At 40.9% G+C, this 16,548-nt stretch overlaps 1 protein-coding gene across 1 annotated transcript in view; it reads left to right on the top strand.

Moving 5' to 3' along the window:
* Positions 1-16,548, top strand: part of ITFG1 (integrin alpha FG-GAP repeat containing 1) — an 83,426-nt gene that overhangs the window by 38,366 nt on the left and 28,512 nt on the right. Inside the window, exons 8-10 of the mRNA XM_087827172.1 lie at positions 1,529-1,610; positions 11,682-11,776; positions 14,314-14,486. Coding sequence (XP_087683298.1) covers positions 1,529-1,610; positions 11,682-11,776; positions 14,314-14,486 — 350 coding nt within the window. The remainder of the gene's footprint in view (positions 1-1,528; positions 1,611-11,681; positions 11,777-14,313; positions 14,487-16,548) is intronic.

Below are 16,548 nucleotides of genomic sequence, written 5' to 3'. Positions count from 1 at the left end.
ACTTTGGTGAGAGTAACTGAGACAGGGATCTCTAGTGGGCTCTCCTTTCTTGTAGCTCAGCTTCCTCTGGGTAGTTTGGAGGGCTGTTGGAATCCTTCTGCCCCCTCTCGCCGATACATAAACTGGAGCTGATAATGAATTGGCCCTTCAAGAATCAATACAATTCTCATCTCGTTGGAATATATTTTCTTAATTGTTCCCAACAGAATCTTTTCCTCTTGAGACTTTAACACCCCACTGACTTTACTGGATAGATCTTCCAGACAAAAAATCAACAAGGAAACAGTGACTCTAAATGACACACTAGATCAGATGGATTTAATTGACATTCACAGAACATTCCACCCCAAAGCTGCAGAATATACATTCTCCTCAGGTACACATGGGACATTCTCAAAGATAGACCACATGTTAGGACACAAAACAAGTCTCTACAAGTTCAAGAAGATTGAAATCATATCAAGCATCTTCTCAGACATTTACACCATGGAGTACTATGCAGCTATAAAAGAGAAGGATCCCTTACTCTTTGGGACAGCATTGTGGGACTGGAGAGTGTTATGCTAAAAAGTCAGAGAAAGACAAGTGTCACATGATCTCACTCATGTGGAATCTAAGGAACGAAATAAATTGATGAACAAAACAGATCCAGAGACACAGAAGTATGGAACAGACTGAGGGATCTCAGAGGGAAGGCAGGGGTGGGTGGAGAGAGATTAACCTAAGAATTTATATGCAGCCCAGCCAGGCGTGGCTTAGCGGTTGAGCATCGATCTGGGGTCCAGGTGATCAGGGTTCGATTCCCGGTCAGGGCACATGCCCGGTTGTGGGCTTGATCAATGACTCTCTCATCATTGATGTTTTTCTCTCTCTCTCTCCCTCTCCTTTCCTCTCTCTGAAGTCAATAAAGATATATTTAAAAAAAAAAAAAAATTTATATGCATATATACATAACCCATGGACACAGACAATAGTGGGGTGTGGGCCCGGGGGGAGGGGATCAATGGGGGGAAAGAGAGTACATTTGTAATGCTTTCAACAATAAAGATAAATTTTAAAAAAATAAAAAAGAATTCTTTCCCCTTGAAATTTGTAAAACAGTGTCTTGGCTACTTCTTTGTACCACTAATAGGTTATTTTCAGAAATTCCATTTTCCTGATTTAGATTATATCTCCCCACTGGACTGTAAGCCGTTTGAAGGTAGGAGCTATTTTTTATAGCTCTGAATATTTCCAAAACCTTCTGTGGCACATGAAGTAGAGGACACTTGGTGTGTCTGAAGTTAGGGTGATGATTTACGAAGGATGCCCGGGATTGGCCGGGGAACGCAGTCCAGGTATGTGTCTTTACCCACGCATAGCACTTCCTTTGTGTCATGGTAAAAGTGGAACAGGAAGTTGAGATGATGTTTGTGCGGTACCACAAAAGCCTAAAATTATTTATTTCCTTGCTTTAGTTAAAATGCTTTTTTTCACGCTTGACAAATGGATTATGATGGCCTAATCCAAAATTTTCTGCCTTTAACAGGATGGAAATTTCTCTATCAGAACTGTATTTGAAAAGCCTCGGAACATGATGGTCGTTGGACAGTCGGCCTTCGCAGACTTTGGTAAGGTTTTTCCGTCTTCCACGATCTGCCCTGCTCTCTGACCTTGTCATGTTAATTCCGCATGTCAGAGAATAACCTCAGTGTCTTCACAACTACAATGGGTTTTAAAGACAGCTGTTCTAGTGGTGTGCCTGGGATGTGGTCAGTTCTTTGATACAGTAAGGAGCGATTTATAACATGTTTAAATTACAGCTTGAACCCAAGGGGTCCCAGTTTTAGGAAAGTGTCCTTGTATATCCAGGTTATGGAACCAAAATAGTTGAAGGAGTTCGCCTGACCTTGTGAGACATGAACACTAAAAGCCATTTTATGAATTCACTACAGGACAAATGACTCTCTACTTTCCATAGATTCTGTGCTGGAAATCAAGTTCCCATTGGTTAGGAACTTCTAAAACATAGATTGCTCTTTCCCGAGTTTTCAGGGTTATAATGAAAAGGATTTTGTATTAGGTGGGAAAGTGGTCTAGATGACCACCACCTAAGAGTTGAAAGCTCACTCCCTTTATTCTGCCAGCAAACACCTCAGCCTGTTCATCAAAATGCAGGTGACATGTCACCACACCCAGAGGCCTCTGTTTCTCCTTTATAAAAGGGGGTGACGATGCCCACCTCTTGAGGCTGTTGTGAGGAAAGTACAGTGTCCCACATAGTAAGAGCACAGGACATTACTGTAGAGCTTGTCTTCCCGTTGGACTTGCCTGGTTTTGCTGTTGCTGCTGCTCTTTACTCAGGGGACTGAATCAACTCACAACCCATGTCATAGAGACGCATCCCGGCCCAGCTACAGCAGGAGGTTTGATAGTGTTATCAGGTGGAAATTTCACCATGAATCTGTAATTTCACCATCGTGTACTGTAATTGAGTGTCATTACATTGAATACTACCTTGATCTTGAGCAAACTTCTGGTGCCTAATTTGTAGTCTTTAATGCAAATAGCCAAGTGATAGAATACTTGAAATTATGATTTTTAATTTGTTGGTTGACCTGATTAGCCGGATTAATGACAGATCCTTTGCAAGTCTCTCTCTAGGGCAGAAAGTATATAGGCATTATGTACTTCTCAGGGGCCGCCTGACCTCCCTGGGTAAGAACCTCCAAATTAAAGTTATTTGTCTCATGATTGTATGTTATGTATGATAAAGTGCCTTGCTTTTGACAAAATTATCAGTAGCTTTACTTTAAATTTTTTAATTTATCTTTATTGTTGAAAGTATTACACGTGTCCCGTTTTTCCCCCCATTCACCAACTCAACCTCGCTCCCACCCCCTCCCCAGGCCTTCGCCCCATTATTGTCTGTGTCCACGGGTTATGCATATGTGCATGTAACTTCTTTGGTTAATCTCTTCCCTCCCTCCACCCCCCCTTCCCTCTTCCCTCTGAGATATGACCATCTGTTGCATGCTTCAGTGTCTCTGGGTCTATTTAGTTTGTCAGATTCTTTTGTTCATTAGCTTCTTCTTAAAGAAGACCCTTCAACATTTCATGTAATACTGGTCTGGTGGTGATGAACTCCTTTAGCTTTTTCTTATCTGTGAAGCTCTTTATCTGACCTTCAGTTCTAAATGATAGCTTTGCTGGGTAGAGTAATCTTGGTTGTAGGTTCTTGCTTTTCATCACTTTGAATATTTCTTGCCACTCCCTTCTGACCTGCAAGGTTTCTGTTGAGAAGTCAGCTGACAGTTGTATGGGTGCGCCCTTGTAGATAACTGTTTTCCTCTTGCTGCTTTTAAGATTCTCTCTTTGCCTTTAACCTTTGGCATTCTAATTATGATATGTCTTGGTGTGGGCCTCTTTGGGTGACTCTTGTTTGGACTCTCTGTGCTTCCTGGACTTGTATGTTTATTTCTTTCACCAGGTAGGGGAAATTTTCTGTCATTATTTTTTCAAATAGGTTTTCAATTTCTTGCTCTCTTTTTTCTCCTTCTGGCACCCCCATAATGCAAATGCAACTTAAAGTTGTCCTAGAGACTTCTTACACTATCTTCCTATTTCTGAATTCTTTTTTCTTTTTGCTCTTCTGGTTGGGTGTTTTTTGTTTCCTCGTGTTTCAAATTGCTGATTTGATTCTCAGTGTCCTCTACTCTACTGTTGACTCCCTGTAAATTATTCTTCATTTCAGTTCATGTAGCCTTCATTTCTGATTGGTACTTTATTATGTCAGTGATGATCTCACTAGTTTCCTTAAAAGTCTTACTAATATCCTTGAGCATCCTTATAACCATTATTCTGAACTCTGTATCTAATAGTTCGCTTGGCTCCATTCCATTTCGTTCTTTTTCTGGAAAGTTCTTCTGTTCTCTCATTTGTGACATGTTTCTTTGCCTCTGCATTTTGGTTGCTTCCTGGTGTTTGTTTCTATGTATTAGGTAGAGTTGCTGTGTTTCCTGGAATTGGTAGAGTGGCTTTGCGTAATAGGTGTCCTGTAGGGTCCAGTGGCTCAGTCTCCCCAGTCACCTGAGCTGGACCTTCTAGGTGCTCCCCTGTGTGGGCTGTGTGCACTGTCCTGTTGTAGTTGAGCCTTGGTTGCTATTGGTGTCATTTGGAGGAATTGACCCCCAGGCCACACGGCTGTGAGGACCAGCTGCACCTATAGCTGAATAGTTGCTGTGCTGGAGACTCCCCTGTGGAGCAGGATTTACTTCAGTTGAGCTTTGATGTTCACCAAGTCCACCCCTTGAGTGTGTCACTTGTGGATGTGGTAGAGTTGTAATCCAGCGTGGTTGAAGCTGACTACTGGGTGTCTCTGAGGCCTCATATGAGCTACAAAGTCAGCCTCTGCCTGTGCGTTGCCCAGGGCCACCCAGAATGAGCTATACAGCAATCTGTAGATGGCTGCTATTTGTTCTGGTCTTGGAGGTGTTCAGGAGAAGCCAAGCTATGAACCAATGCAGGCTGCCACTATTGCCCAGCCTGGGGCCACTTATTGAGAGGTGTGGGGCACGCTGAGGCCAACTGCTGCTGCTTTGAGAGATTTTAGGAAAGTCCTAAGCATGAGACTAGAGAGGCCATTTGCATAGAAAAGCCACTGGAAATGGCTTGGATGAGCTTGCAAGTAGGGAGGGGCGAGGTCTCAGGGAATCACCAGGATGGGGAGAAAGGTATGAGGTTGATGGAGATTCAGAGAAGGTGCCAGCCTGCCACCTCTGTAGGTGGAGGGATCATCAAAGGAGCAGTGGCCTCTGCCAGCTCTTCTGTCTGGGAGAAAGCTGCCCCTCCAGCTCTTACCTTGATTCCAGGCAAGTTAGTTCCTCCCCAAATGTCCCAGGTCTCTTTCAAGCTGCTGCCCAGCGCTGGAGCTTAGAGGGAATGATTCCAATTAATTCCTTGTATGGGTCCTTTAAGAGGAGCTGCCTGGGGCCAGCATCCTCCATGTTACTCAGCCACAATCCCCACTGGTTTTTACAGCCCGAAGTTGTGGGGACTTCTCTTCCCAGCCCTGGAACCCTGGGCTGGGGAGCCTGATGTAGGGCTGGGGCCCCTTGCCCCTCCAGGAAATCTCCACCATGGAGATTCCTTCTCAAGTTTAAACCTCAGCACCGGGTGTGGGCCCATGTCTGCGTCTCTGCAATTCTCCCCTGATTCTGCCCCACATCTCCGCCCCTCCTACCAATTTCACTGCTTCTTCGGTTCCCTAGTTGTAGGACTTCTGTTCAGCTAGATTTCAGGAGGCTGTGAATGATGGTGGTCCTGTGTTTTAGTTATAATTTTGTTGTGGTTGTAGGAGGCTGAGGGTACCACTGTTACCTACACCGCCATGTTGTTGTCTCTCTTCAAATTTTTTAAAAATTCCACTAACTAGACATTTATTAAACATAGACATTCCACTAAACATAGACAGTTACATGTTGGTATTTTTAAGATGTGTAGAATATAGGATACAGTCAATGAAGAAACAACTGTATTTCTCCCCTATTTTTAATAACTTTAGGTAGTATACGAGTAAACTTTTTTTAATGTATCTATAAACTTTAGAAAAATATCCCACAATATCTGTTTAAAAGTCCATGTATTCTTAGTTGGGTATTATAAAAAAACAAGATTGTTAATGAGTCCAAAAACGCAGATGGCATTGAATAAGTTTATGAATATTAATATATACAAAATATGCATTTTCCTATACATTTGAATAAATCTGTGAATTGCATCCTGCCTTTCATCTTCTGCCCCTCCCACTTCCTTTGAACCAAATCAAGGGAAGTGACTGACAGGCAGGAGTCAGCATGATTTCATAAATTTCCTTTCATTTGGTAAAAATTCACATGCTTGAATATATGATGTAGCTCACAGGAACAAGCCCAGTCCATGAAGGAGTGCTTAAATGGCTCCCAGCACATTAGGCTGTCTAGGAACAGAAGGTTTTTACAGCTGGGATGAAGTTTTTAGCTCCTAACATAAAATACTAAAAGATAGTTTTAAAACCTTCTTTAAAATTAGGCTCTTCTGGTATATCCAAAGTGAGGTCGATAGCATGGTTTGCAATCAAAGCAGGAACCTTTAGCAAATAAGGAGGAAATAACTACAGGCCTGCCGCTGCAGGATACGTTCTGGGAAATGTGTCGTCAGGTGATGTTGTTGTTATCTGAACCCATGGACTGCATTTCATTGCAATGTATGAAATTAATGCCATAAGCAAGTCGCTGCCATCATCTCATGGCCACACAGATGTGGACTCTATTTCTTCACTTCTGAAATATAAATTTGGGCCATTGTGTTTTGCAAGGTTTAATATTGCTCAGTAAATACCCAGAGAGCGAGGAAGAATACATTTATTTTCCTGTTCGAAGACCAAGGGAAAGAGGGCCAATCCCCTGAAGCCACAGTCTGTGAATTAGAAAACCAAGCACAGGGGCCAAAGCAACTTGCCTGTGGTCCTGAAGCCAGACAGACCTTGGTTTGAGCCCCAGCTCCCCCTACTTACTTAACAAACTTATAAAAGTTACTTAACCATTTCATACTGTGGTTAATATACTTTGCTAAGTGAAAAATTTATTTTGAAATTCTGAATATTTTTTCCCTAAAAGAAAATCTGATCTGGCAATTGTAATAATTTCTGCATCATATTCAGCTTATTTCTGTGCCAGGAATTTCTCTTCATGACACACACTTCCAAAGAACATAACGTGGAACACTTCATATGTTACTGTAGAAGTAGGAAGAAATGGATTCTAGTATGTGCATTTTCAGCTTTATAATAGTGAACCACAAAGAAGTATAGTTTTCTATGCAAATACATTACCTGTCACACATCTCACATGTCTTTTGAAAAATGTGCTGGGAAAGCTATTATCCTCCCCTTCCTCTGTCTATTTTAGCAAGAAATGCAGTTTCAGAAATCCTGTACAGAAACCTTTAGCTTTAGGTCCCAGGAGTTAGAATTTAAAGCAAGCCTTGGAATCTGTGTGGACCTTCCTGCCATTAATTAGTGGTGTGACTAGTACTTGTGTCCTGTGTGCCACAGCCATCCATCCTCGAGGGAATTTCCTGGTGGTGGAAGGGCTCGTTTCGACTCACTCCTTCTGTGAGCTGTCATGACAGGCTCTACTCTGTAATTCAGGAATCGTTCCATTTATTTTTATTACTGAACTCATAGTTCCAAGCTACAGACCAAAATAGTAAGGCATTCTACTTACAACTTTTCCCCTCCATCCAACGAGTAACATTTGTCAAATCCTAAAAAGTTGCCTTTACTTTCTATGACCACGTTTGCATATTTCCTGCTGGCAGCATTACGGTGGGTCCTGGGAGTGAGAACTCTAAAGAGCAAGCTCTGGCTTTCTTAGAGTTATGCATTTTCCATTGCCTGCCTACTAAGCACAACATGCCACTGTCCTGAGTGCACATGGCATGCCTTCATAATGGAGGGGCTGTCTTAATATAATTAATCCTCACAGTGACCAACCCCTTGCAGTAGCCAAATTATGTTCCTTTGATCAGTTTACAGATAAAGATGAATACAAGAGGTATTGAGTTTCTTTTGTGAAAACTATGGATCATTCAGTAAGTGCTGTGGCACAGCTAGATACGTCATCTATAAAAAGCACAGTAGGATCCTCACCCACATCTTACGCTAAAATAAATTCCTGGTGAATCTAAGACATAAACATAGAAATAATGTCCCCAGGTACTAAGAAGCAAAATTTAGAAAATAAAAGGAAAATAAATCACAGACAAAAGAATAATTTTCTTAATGTAGAAAGGACTCCTACAAATCGGTAAGCAAAAGACCAACAACATCATTAATAAGAAAACTAAAAATTGAAACAACTGTGAAATGCCATTTGCACTTACCAGGGGAATTAGGAAGATAGTGACTGCTGGGCTTACCCTGAAGTTCAGATTCATTAAACCTGGGCAAAGCCTAAGAATTCACATTTCTTACAAGCTCCCAGCTACACTGAGGCTGTGGGACTGGGGCCCACACTTTGAGAATCACTGCATTAGAGAAATTGTGATTTACAGAGTTTGATGGGTAATCTGGGGCCGGAACAATGACTTGTAATTTGCTTAAATACCACAGATCAATTAACTTCATACCACTAAAAATATTATGAATGTTTAAGAAAATAAGTAATGTATATGTGACCCTTTCTTACGTGTATCTTCTCTGTCTTCTGCTTAATTGAAAATAGGGAAACACTGCTATACAGAAATTCATTATTAATCCATTTTTATCAGAACAATAACTTTTAGTGTCCTCTTGGTTTTGAAATTAAAATTTTTTAGAAAATTGGTTTAATCTATTTCAGTAAAATTATGTCTCTGTTTTAGAGAAGAATTTTATTTGAAATCTGGCTTAAGGTTGACATCAGATGGAAGCTAACCTTGTTCATTGCGCACTTCTGCCAGTGTTTACACTGCAGGTGATGAAGTAAGTTCATCAAAATGCCTTCTTTAAGGACTTTTATCCTTCAATAAAACTAGCTACGACTATCCTGAAGTCCTGAGGAAAAGGCAGTCCAGCAACATAAATTCCTCGACTTGGGTAAGGACCATGTGCGTGGTCCACAGACAGGGCCTCCACCAGCATGACACGCTTCTGACAGTCATGTGATTTCTCAGAGGATTTGCTTAAACAGAGTCTAGTTCCTAGCCTTGTACTTCTGATTCATGTGAAACTTATTTTTCTGAAACTACTGTCTTCCCCAGACGTAATAACTTATGAAAGTTTCCTGTAATCTGAGGTTTAAAAAAATGCAGATTATGAAGAAAGACTATGGAAGTATTCTAGGTTAAAGAAGACTAAAGATAAATAACAACAAAATACAATTCCTACCCCTAGACTGGACCCTATGTTTGAGGAGCAAAAATGCTATAAAAGACATTATTAGGTCAATGGACAAAACTGAAATATGCAGGGATGGACAAAAGTAAGTTTTACAGTTATACAAATAATACAATAATTAATAAATAATAATACAAGAATAAACTCTGTGTTCCGTGTACTCACAACTGTAAACGTATTTTTGCCCACCCTTGTGCATAGTACATTAGATAAAAGTTATCTATGTGAATTGGTAACCGTACTGTGGTTATGTAAGAGAATATCCCTGTTACTAGGAAATACACATTAAGTACTTAGGGGTGAAGGGCCATAGCTACACCATTAGGTACGTGGTTCAGAAAAAGATTGATTTTGTAGAGCACATAATGATAAATGGAATAGAATGTTAACATTGGGCAGATCTGGTTAAGGGGGTTACAGGAGTTCCTTGTACTATTTTTATTGTTGCAGTTTTAAGTTTAAATTCTTCTCAAGTGAAAATTTTTTTAAAAACATACAGAAAGATGAAACATGTAAGATTTAAACATTTGTTTTCTTTAAGAGAGAAAATTTCCTTTGGGTATGAAGTTGGATTCTCAGTAGACTTTTCTACACCTCCCCTGACTATCAAAAACTAGCGCTTAGAGGTATCACGAAGCGCATGCTCTCTGATGGAGTTTCAGACTTCTGTGACCTTATCTATAAATACTGTTGATAATTTATACTAAGAGGCATGATGACGATGTTACCATGTGCGTTAGTTACATGTTTATTAGGTGGCTGTTTCCCAGCATTAAGTATCAGCTAAGTCATGGTCAAAATCCTCGTGGGAAATGGAACACTATTTGGAGAAACTAGGGGAAAGACAAGTGTCAGTCATAATGTAATTCTGAGTATTCGCCGTTGAGGTAAAAAGTGCAGGGCAGAGACTTAGTAATGTTCTTCCAAATGGTCCCCCATTACTTTGTAATAAAATGGTTTGGGGGTTTTTGTTGTTGTTAATCCTCATATGGGGATATTTTTTCCATTGCTTTTCAGAGAAACGGGGAGAGGGAGAGAGAGAGAGGCATCAATCTGAGAGAGACACATCACTGCTCACCTCCACACGCGCCCTGACTGGGGGTGGGGAGCAAACCTGCAACACTTTGGTGCAAGGGCCAAAGCTCTAACCATGGGCCACACCGGCCGGGGCTAAAATGGTTTGGGTTTTGATGAAGCCTATGCTGTTATTAGAGCCAGCTTACAGGTGACAGTTGCATTTAATTCTTTCTTACTTGGCAGTTCTTTTGTAATAGTCTTTTTAACTATGATATATGTTTATGCCCGTGGAAAGCCTCTCCTTTCCAAGCATCCCTGCCTGCAGTTCCCTCTCCTTGCAGCTTCTTTCTTGGAAGCCCAGATATATATATATATATATACTCTCCAACCACTAGCTATTCGCTGTACTTTCCATTATTAATTCAGCTATTTTATTTTATGTTAACCTCCTCTCAGGAAGGGTTTGTTATCACAAATGAGACTAGTCTGAAGAGCATCAGTAGTTAAACCATGAAATTAAATGAGAAAGTTCATTTTTCATTTACGTAAATGACGGCTTACTGAGGTCAGCTTCCATTGGCTAGATTCTCATCCCACTCAGCCTAAAACTCTCTCCTTCCTTTCGGATACATTATTGGAGACTTGATAGGCTTATTATACTTCTGTCTTAACATGTCAGCCTACGCAAGGAAGGACATTGCTTTACTGTGCATCTGTCTATGTCCTTCCAAATGAAGGCACTGTGTCAGCACACACTAAGGGAAACGTTAAACCATAGCAATAAATCAGTGGTGGAAGCAGCACCAACTCAGGCCCCAAATTTACAAGCTAGGTGACTAGTCCATGGTGAATGTCCTGGTAGGGGTTTAGCTTGAGGATATCAAAATCTGCCCCCACATCAGGGTCGGGGACAGTAGATGGGAGGGAGCAATGAGGGCTGCCTCCGGGTTCCTCAGTAACCCCTCTTCAGAGGTCTTTGCAGGATTTGTGCAGCATTTGAAAAACCTGGCAGCTGGACGTGACATCTGTATCCCCTCATTTGCTTTTTAATGACAAAAATTTGTTGCTGCTTGTTAGAGGCCGAGAGCTGTATGATCATTGAAGTTCCTGCCATACAAAGGGCGCTTGAAAGTACGTGGGAACAGAATTATGTGTAAGCACACATTTTTTTCCCCATTGCTTTTTCAGAGAAAGGGAGAGAGAGATAGACAGACATCAATGTGAGAGAAATACACCAATTGGTTGCCTCCTGTACGCCTCTAGCCTCAACCAGGGATCAAGCCTGCAACCCAAGTATATGCCCTTGGGCATAATTGAACCTGGGACCCTTCATTCCTCAGGCCAACGCTCTATCCACTGAGCCACACCGGCCAGGGCAAGCACACATTTGATACCTGCCATCTGATTACGGGTCCTACTGACATGCTTTCTTTTCTCCTGTGCAGCGGTGATAATTAGGTAAATAAGTCAAAAGCCACATTTTTAAAAATTGATTATTTTAACATTAGAGCCTGAAATAGGTCTTTTTCCAACATTGGGTAAATATGTAACCACAGAAAAGTGAGAGTTTAAAACAGGAAGCAGTCCAGGTAATAGGATGCAAGGGCCAGAGTAATGTTCAGTCGAATCACGTTTATTACACAGTTACGGGCAGCCTCTTCAGTTTACCCAGGTTGATGTAGACTTTGAACAAATAGGAAGATGAGCTGCCATCTGAGAACACTTGGTGGTGTGGCTGTTAGTAGACTCCAGAAGTTTCTTTTGGCAGATGGAGATGGACACATGGATCACTTACTCCCAGGCTGTGAAGATAAAAGCTGCCAGAAAAGCGCCATCTACTTAGTGAGATCCGGAGCAAAGCAGGTACGTTAGCTCGTTTTTAATGTGAATAGAATCACGGTCTTGAAAAACAGTCTTCAGAGGTTAGAAAAGATAACCTGAAGCATCGGAACAGAGAGAAACCAAAAATAAATTATTGACTTCCTCACTTAATGAAATGCACTTCAGTCTGTTTTTTATTGGTTTATTGAGGGGAAACTGCCATTATTATCCTTTGTGGTGAAGAAAGCCTGTTCTCGATCCTGTAAGTAAGTGACCTGTTAGCATTTCATGCGTGGGGAAGGTGAGATGCACTGTGACGGCAGAGCACCCTGTACATGCCGTTCCTGCTTTGAGGCAATGCCAAGGTCTGCTCCATCCTTTCCCACTGGCTCCCTGGCCTGCAGGTGACCAGACAGGATCCGGTAGCCCCAGCCAAGGGCAACCATGGACGTGATCGGCCATGACATTGAGTTTCTCCATGTGGATAGCACCTGGCAGGAAGCCAGTAATCGGGTAGAATCAATCTGTTTTTTCTATTTGGGGGTAAAAAAGATGGAATAACATACTGACTTTTATAGCCCTTAGAGTAGAAACATCACATTTTATACTAAGACAGTAAAGGAAAGTCTTCACAGACAACAGTGTGGTGATGACCAGAAGGAAGGGAGGGAGGTGGGAAAGGGTGGATGGGGGACGAGTGGTGCTGGAAGGAGCCTGACTTGGGGTGGTGAGCACATAATACAATATATAGGTGATGTGTTATGAAATTGTACCCCTGAAACCTATATAACTTTATTAACCTGTGTCACCCAATAAAGTCAATAAAAATTTTTTTTTAAAAGTCTTCATATAGTCAGCATTCTAAAATCATTTAACTATTACACTCATAAGTTTTATTACCTTGAGCTTTTAACTTTGAATCACTGAAAACATGTCAAATAGCACCTCATCTGATTCATAGCTAGCTAAGCAAACCTAGTAATGGTAGCCTGTCTCCAGGTGGCAGACCACTGACTGCAAGAATATCTTCAAATTATACAGTCCTCTCTCTGGGAAGACAGATGTCACAGTGCTTTGGTGACTGTTAAAGAAGTCACATTAATGAAACACTTTTTGCTTTTCAGACCCTAATGCATTTCCTTCACAGGAATACTTTAGTCTCATCAGTGAACTATCAGCCTCTTTAGAACTTGGCATTTTATGAAATTTCCCATCTTCCAAAACAAAACCAACTATTATTTTCAGTCAAGTGGAACATTAAAACATTTTTATGATATTTAATACTTCTTTGCTTTACAAAACATTGAGAAAGTGATTAAAGATAGAGACAAGTTTTGAAAACAGCTTGTTTTCTGTAATGTGACTTTGTTTTTCTTTTCCCATGGTAAATTATGCTTTCTTTGGATAACCTAGAGCATGTTCTAGATACCCTGTGTACTAAATATTTTTCAAGAAGCCATTTTTAATGTAGTTCACCTTATAAGAAAAAACATCTGTAGGTGTGTTTGGCCTGCCATTTCCAGCCAGCTGTGCCTGGTTCCATCTGGGTGTCTCCAGGCTACCTGCCAGCATCCTTGCTCTTAGCTAGCTGGGGGCACATCTCTGATTTTTTTTTTCTATATGTCTTTATTGATGTCAGAGTGAGGAAGGGAGAGGGGGAGAGAGAGAGAAACAGCAATGATGAGAGAGTCATTGATTGGCTGCCTCCTGCATGCCCCCTACTGGGAATGGAGCCCAAAATCTGGGCATGTGCCCTGACCAGGAATCAAACCATGCTCTCCTGGGTCATACGTCAATGCTCAACTACTGAGCCATGCCAGCCAGCCGGGCACATCTCTGATTTTAATGGCATCTTTTCCGCTCTTTAGATTTTCAGTGTGCATTGGGTTATTAACAGGGAAGACTTGGGCATTCAGAAGAGAAAGGAATTTCCAAAAGCTTATTTTGAAATCAACCTATTCCCTCTGTTCATTATAATTAATATAAAAATAAAGAATTTACTGAAATTATAGCTTCCGGCTCTTTGGGCGACAAGCTCACTCTCCTGGGCAGGCAGAACTCATCAGGGCTGGTGTTTGGCTCTGAGGGTGATGGCTGAGTCACTGTCATGTGTCAAGGCCGAAGGAGAGTGAGGCTGTCCAGAGAGGACTTCATCCTGGTCCAACTTTCTTCTTAAACTGGTCCTCCTGAAAGGACGTCACTATTAGGTATTTCAGTTTGCTATAATTTTTTAAAATATTCATTTGAGGTTATATTTCTAGTCATCACAGATTTTTAAATGAGCAATTCAGCTATGTAATTATTAACATCATTTTAACCCTAAGAGCCTGTGGTTCTGTGGAAGCTTTCCAAGGCTCTGTGACATGCAGTGAGAAGTGACCAGTGATATGTTTTTAGAGAGAACTTTTCCCTAGAGTATCAGTTACCTGTTCAACAGAGTACCTGCCCTACTGCAGATGTGAAGCATGAAAGTGTGGTGATGTTTATCTTGAGGACTTGTAATGGATCACTTGTTTTGCAAATGGTGAGGTTTTTTTCTAAAATGACTGTAAAATCTCATCTTTTTTTCCTGTTCCTAGTGGGTTCCAGTCTTACAGGATTTCAGCAACAAGGGCACACTCTGGGGCTTTGTACCATTTGTGCAAGAACAGCGACCAGTGGAAATACCACTTCCAATTACCCTTCACATCGGAGACTACAACATGGATGGCTACCCGGATGCTCTTGCCATACTGAAGAATACATCTGGAAGGTATGGAAATTAAGTCAAGTAGAAATGTGCATAAAACATCATCACTGTGACACTTCATAACTGAGTATCACCCAGATGTGGTACAGTCCCTTAAATAAGAAAGAAGACCAGCTCAGGTCCTATTTCTTTACATGGTCTCTGAACTTCTCCCAGCTGCTTAGAACACTGTTCTTTTTCACAGATTTGTTTTCTATAGAACAAAAGTGGACATCTAATATAAAGTAAAAAACATTTTTTATTCAACAAAACTTGATCTTTAAAAGGTCAAAAGTTTTTGATAAACAAAAGACCCGTTATATTTGGAGGCTGAAGAATGTGGTGGTTAAGAGCTATGCCTAGGCTCTGACGTCGGCCCAGCCACTTACCACCTGTGTGACCTTGTGCAGATTAGCTAAACCCCTCGTCTCTGAGATGAGAGGGGTAACTATACTTCTGTTGTGGAGTTGTAGCGAAGATTAAATGAGGTAAAAATAAGTGAAGCCGTTACCATTGCTAAGGGAACTAGAGTAAGAACAAAGCCCAAAGTGAATAGAAAAAGGGAAATGATAAAGATTAGAGATGAAAGAGACTGAAAAATCCCCAGAAAAGATCAGTGAAACTCAATCAGAAATGAAAGAGAAGTGATGCCACAGAAATACAAAGGGTTGTAAGAGAGTACTGTGAACAGTTACACACCAACAAACTGGACAACTGAGAAGAAATGGGTAAGTTTCTAAAAACAGAATCTTCCAAGACTGAATTAGGAAGAAACAGAAAACCTTAACAGAGCTATTACTAGAAACAAAATTGAATCAGTAATGCCCTAGCTGGTTTGGCTCAGTGGTTAGAGTGTTGGCCAGAAGACTGGAGGATCTGGGGTTCAGTTCCGGCCAAGGGCATGTGCCTTGGTTGCAGGCTTGATTCCTGGCCTAGGTCAGGGTGCATGTGGGAGGCAACCAATCTGTCCGTGTGTCTCTCTCACATCGATGTTTCTCTTTCTTCCTTCCACTTTTCATTGGAAAAAATCCCCAGGTGAGGATTTTTTTAAAAAAATTGAATCAGTAATAAAAAAATCTCCCCCAAAACCAAAATCCAGAACCGGACAGCTTCCCAGTTGAGTTTTACCAAATATTCAAAGAATTAAGACCTATCCTTCTCAAACTAGTCTAAAAATTAAAGAGATGAGGAAGCTTTCAAACTCATTCTACAAGGCCAACATTACCCTAATACCAAAACCAGAGAAAGACATTACTAAAAAAGAAAATTACGGGCCAATATCTCATGTGAACATAGATGTAAAAATCCTCAATAAAATATTAGCCAAACAAATTCAGCAATACATTAAAAAATCATATACTGTGATCAAGTGAAATTTATTCCAGAGACACAAAGATGGTTTAATATCCACAAGTCAGTGTCATATACACCCTAAGTGGAATGAAGGGTAAAAATCATGGCCATCTTAATAGATGGAGAAAAACCATTTGAAAAAACTCAACATCCGTATATGATAAAACCTCTCATTGCAGTGGGTATAGAGGAACATACCTAAACACAGTAAAGGCCGTATGTTACAAACACACAGCATCACACATGACGCCAAACGAAGCTTTCTCTCTCAGATCAGGAACAAGAAAAGGATGCCCACTCTCACCACTCTTATTCAACATAGTATTGGAAGTCCTAGCCACAGTAATCACAAGAAAAAGACTTACTTGCTGGCATATTTGTTTAGGCCCATAATTGGTATTTCAAAAATGGTCCTCTGAAATACAAAACAGCAGTTGAAATGTAAAGGAGAGGCCTGGAATTCTCACATTCCAAGAAAATACATACATTATTCATTCTAAGGTCTTTCAGGAGGTGGACAACGAATGTCCGCTACCCAGAGCAGAATAACTTATTGATACCTGCTCAGGTACATGTGGGAAATTTAGCAAATGACTTATGAACATGAAGGGAAACTGTTACAGTAACAGAAATGCCATTGTTCTTAGGTCTTAGAAACTACTTCCCTCCCTTCAAATAAGTGAAGGTCGGAAACCAAGTAGAATACCACAGTGACAGTCACTTTTCATATGCC

Source organism: Miniopterus natalensis, chromosome 18, assembly GCF_054644295.1.
Source record: "Miniopterus natalensis isolate mMinNat1 chromosome 18, mMinNat1.hap1, whole genome shotgun sequence".
NCBI lineage: Eukaryota > Metazoa > Chordata > Mammalia > Chiroptera > Miniopteridae > Miniopterus > Miniopterus natalensis.
The sequence above is the reverse complement of the archived record's forward strand: the minus strand, read 5'-3'. Positions and strand labels throughout refer to the sequence as shown.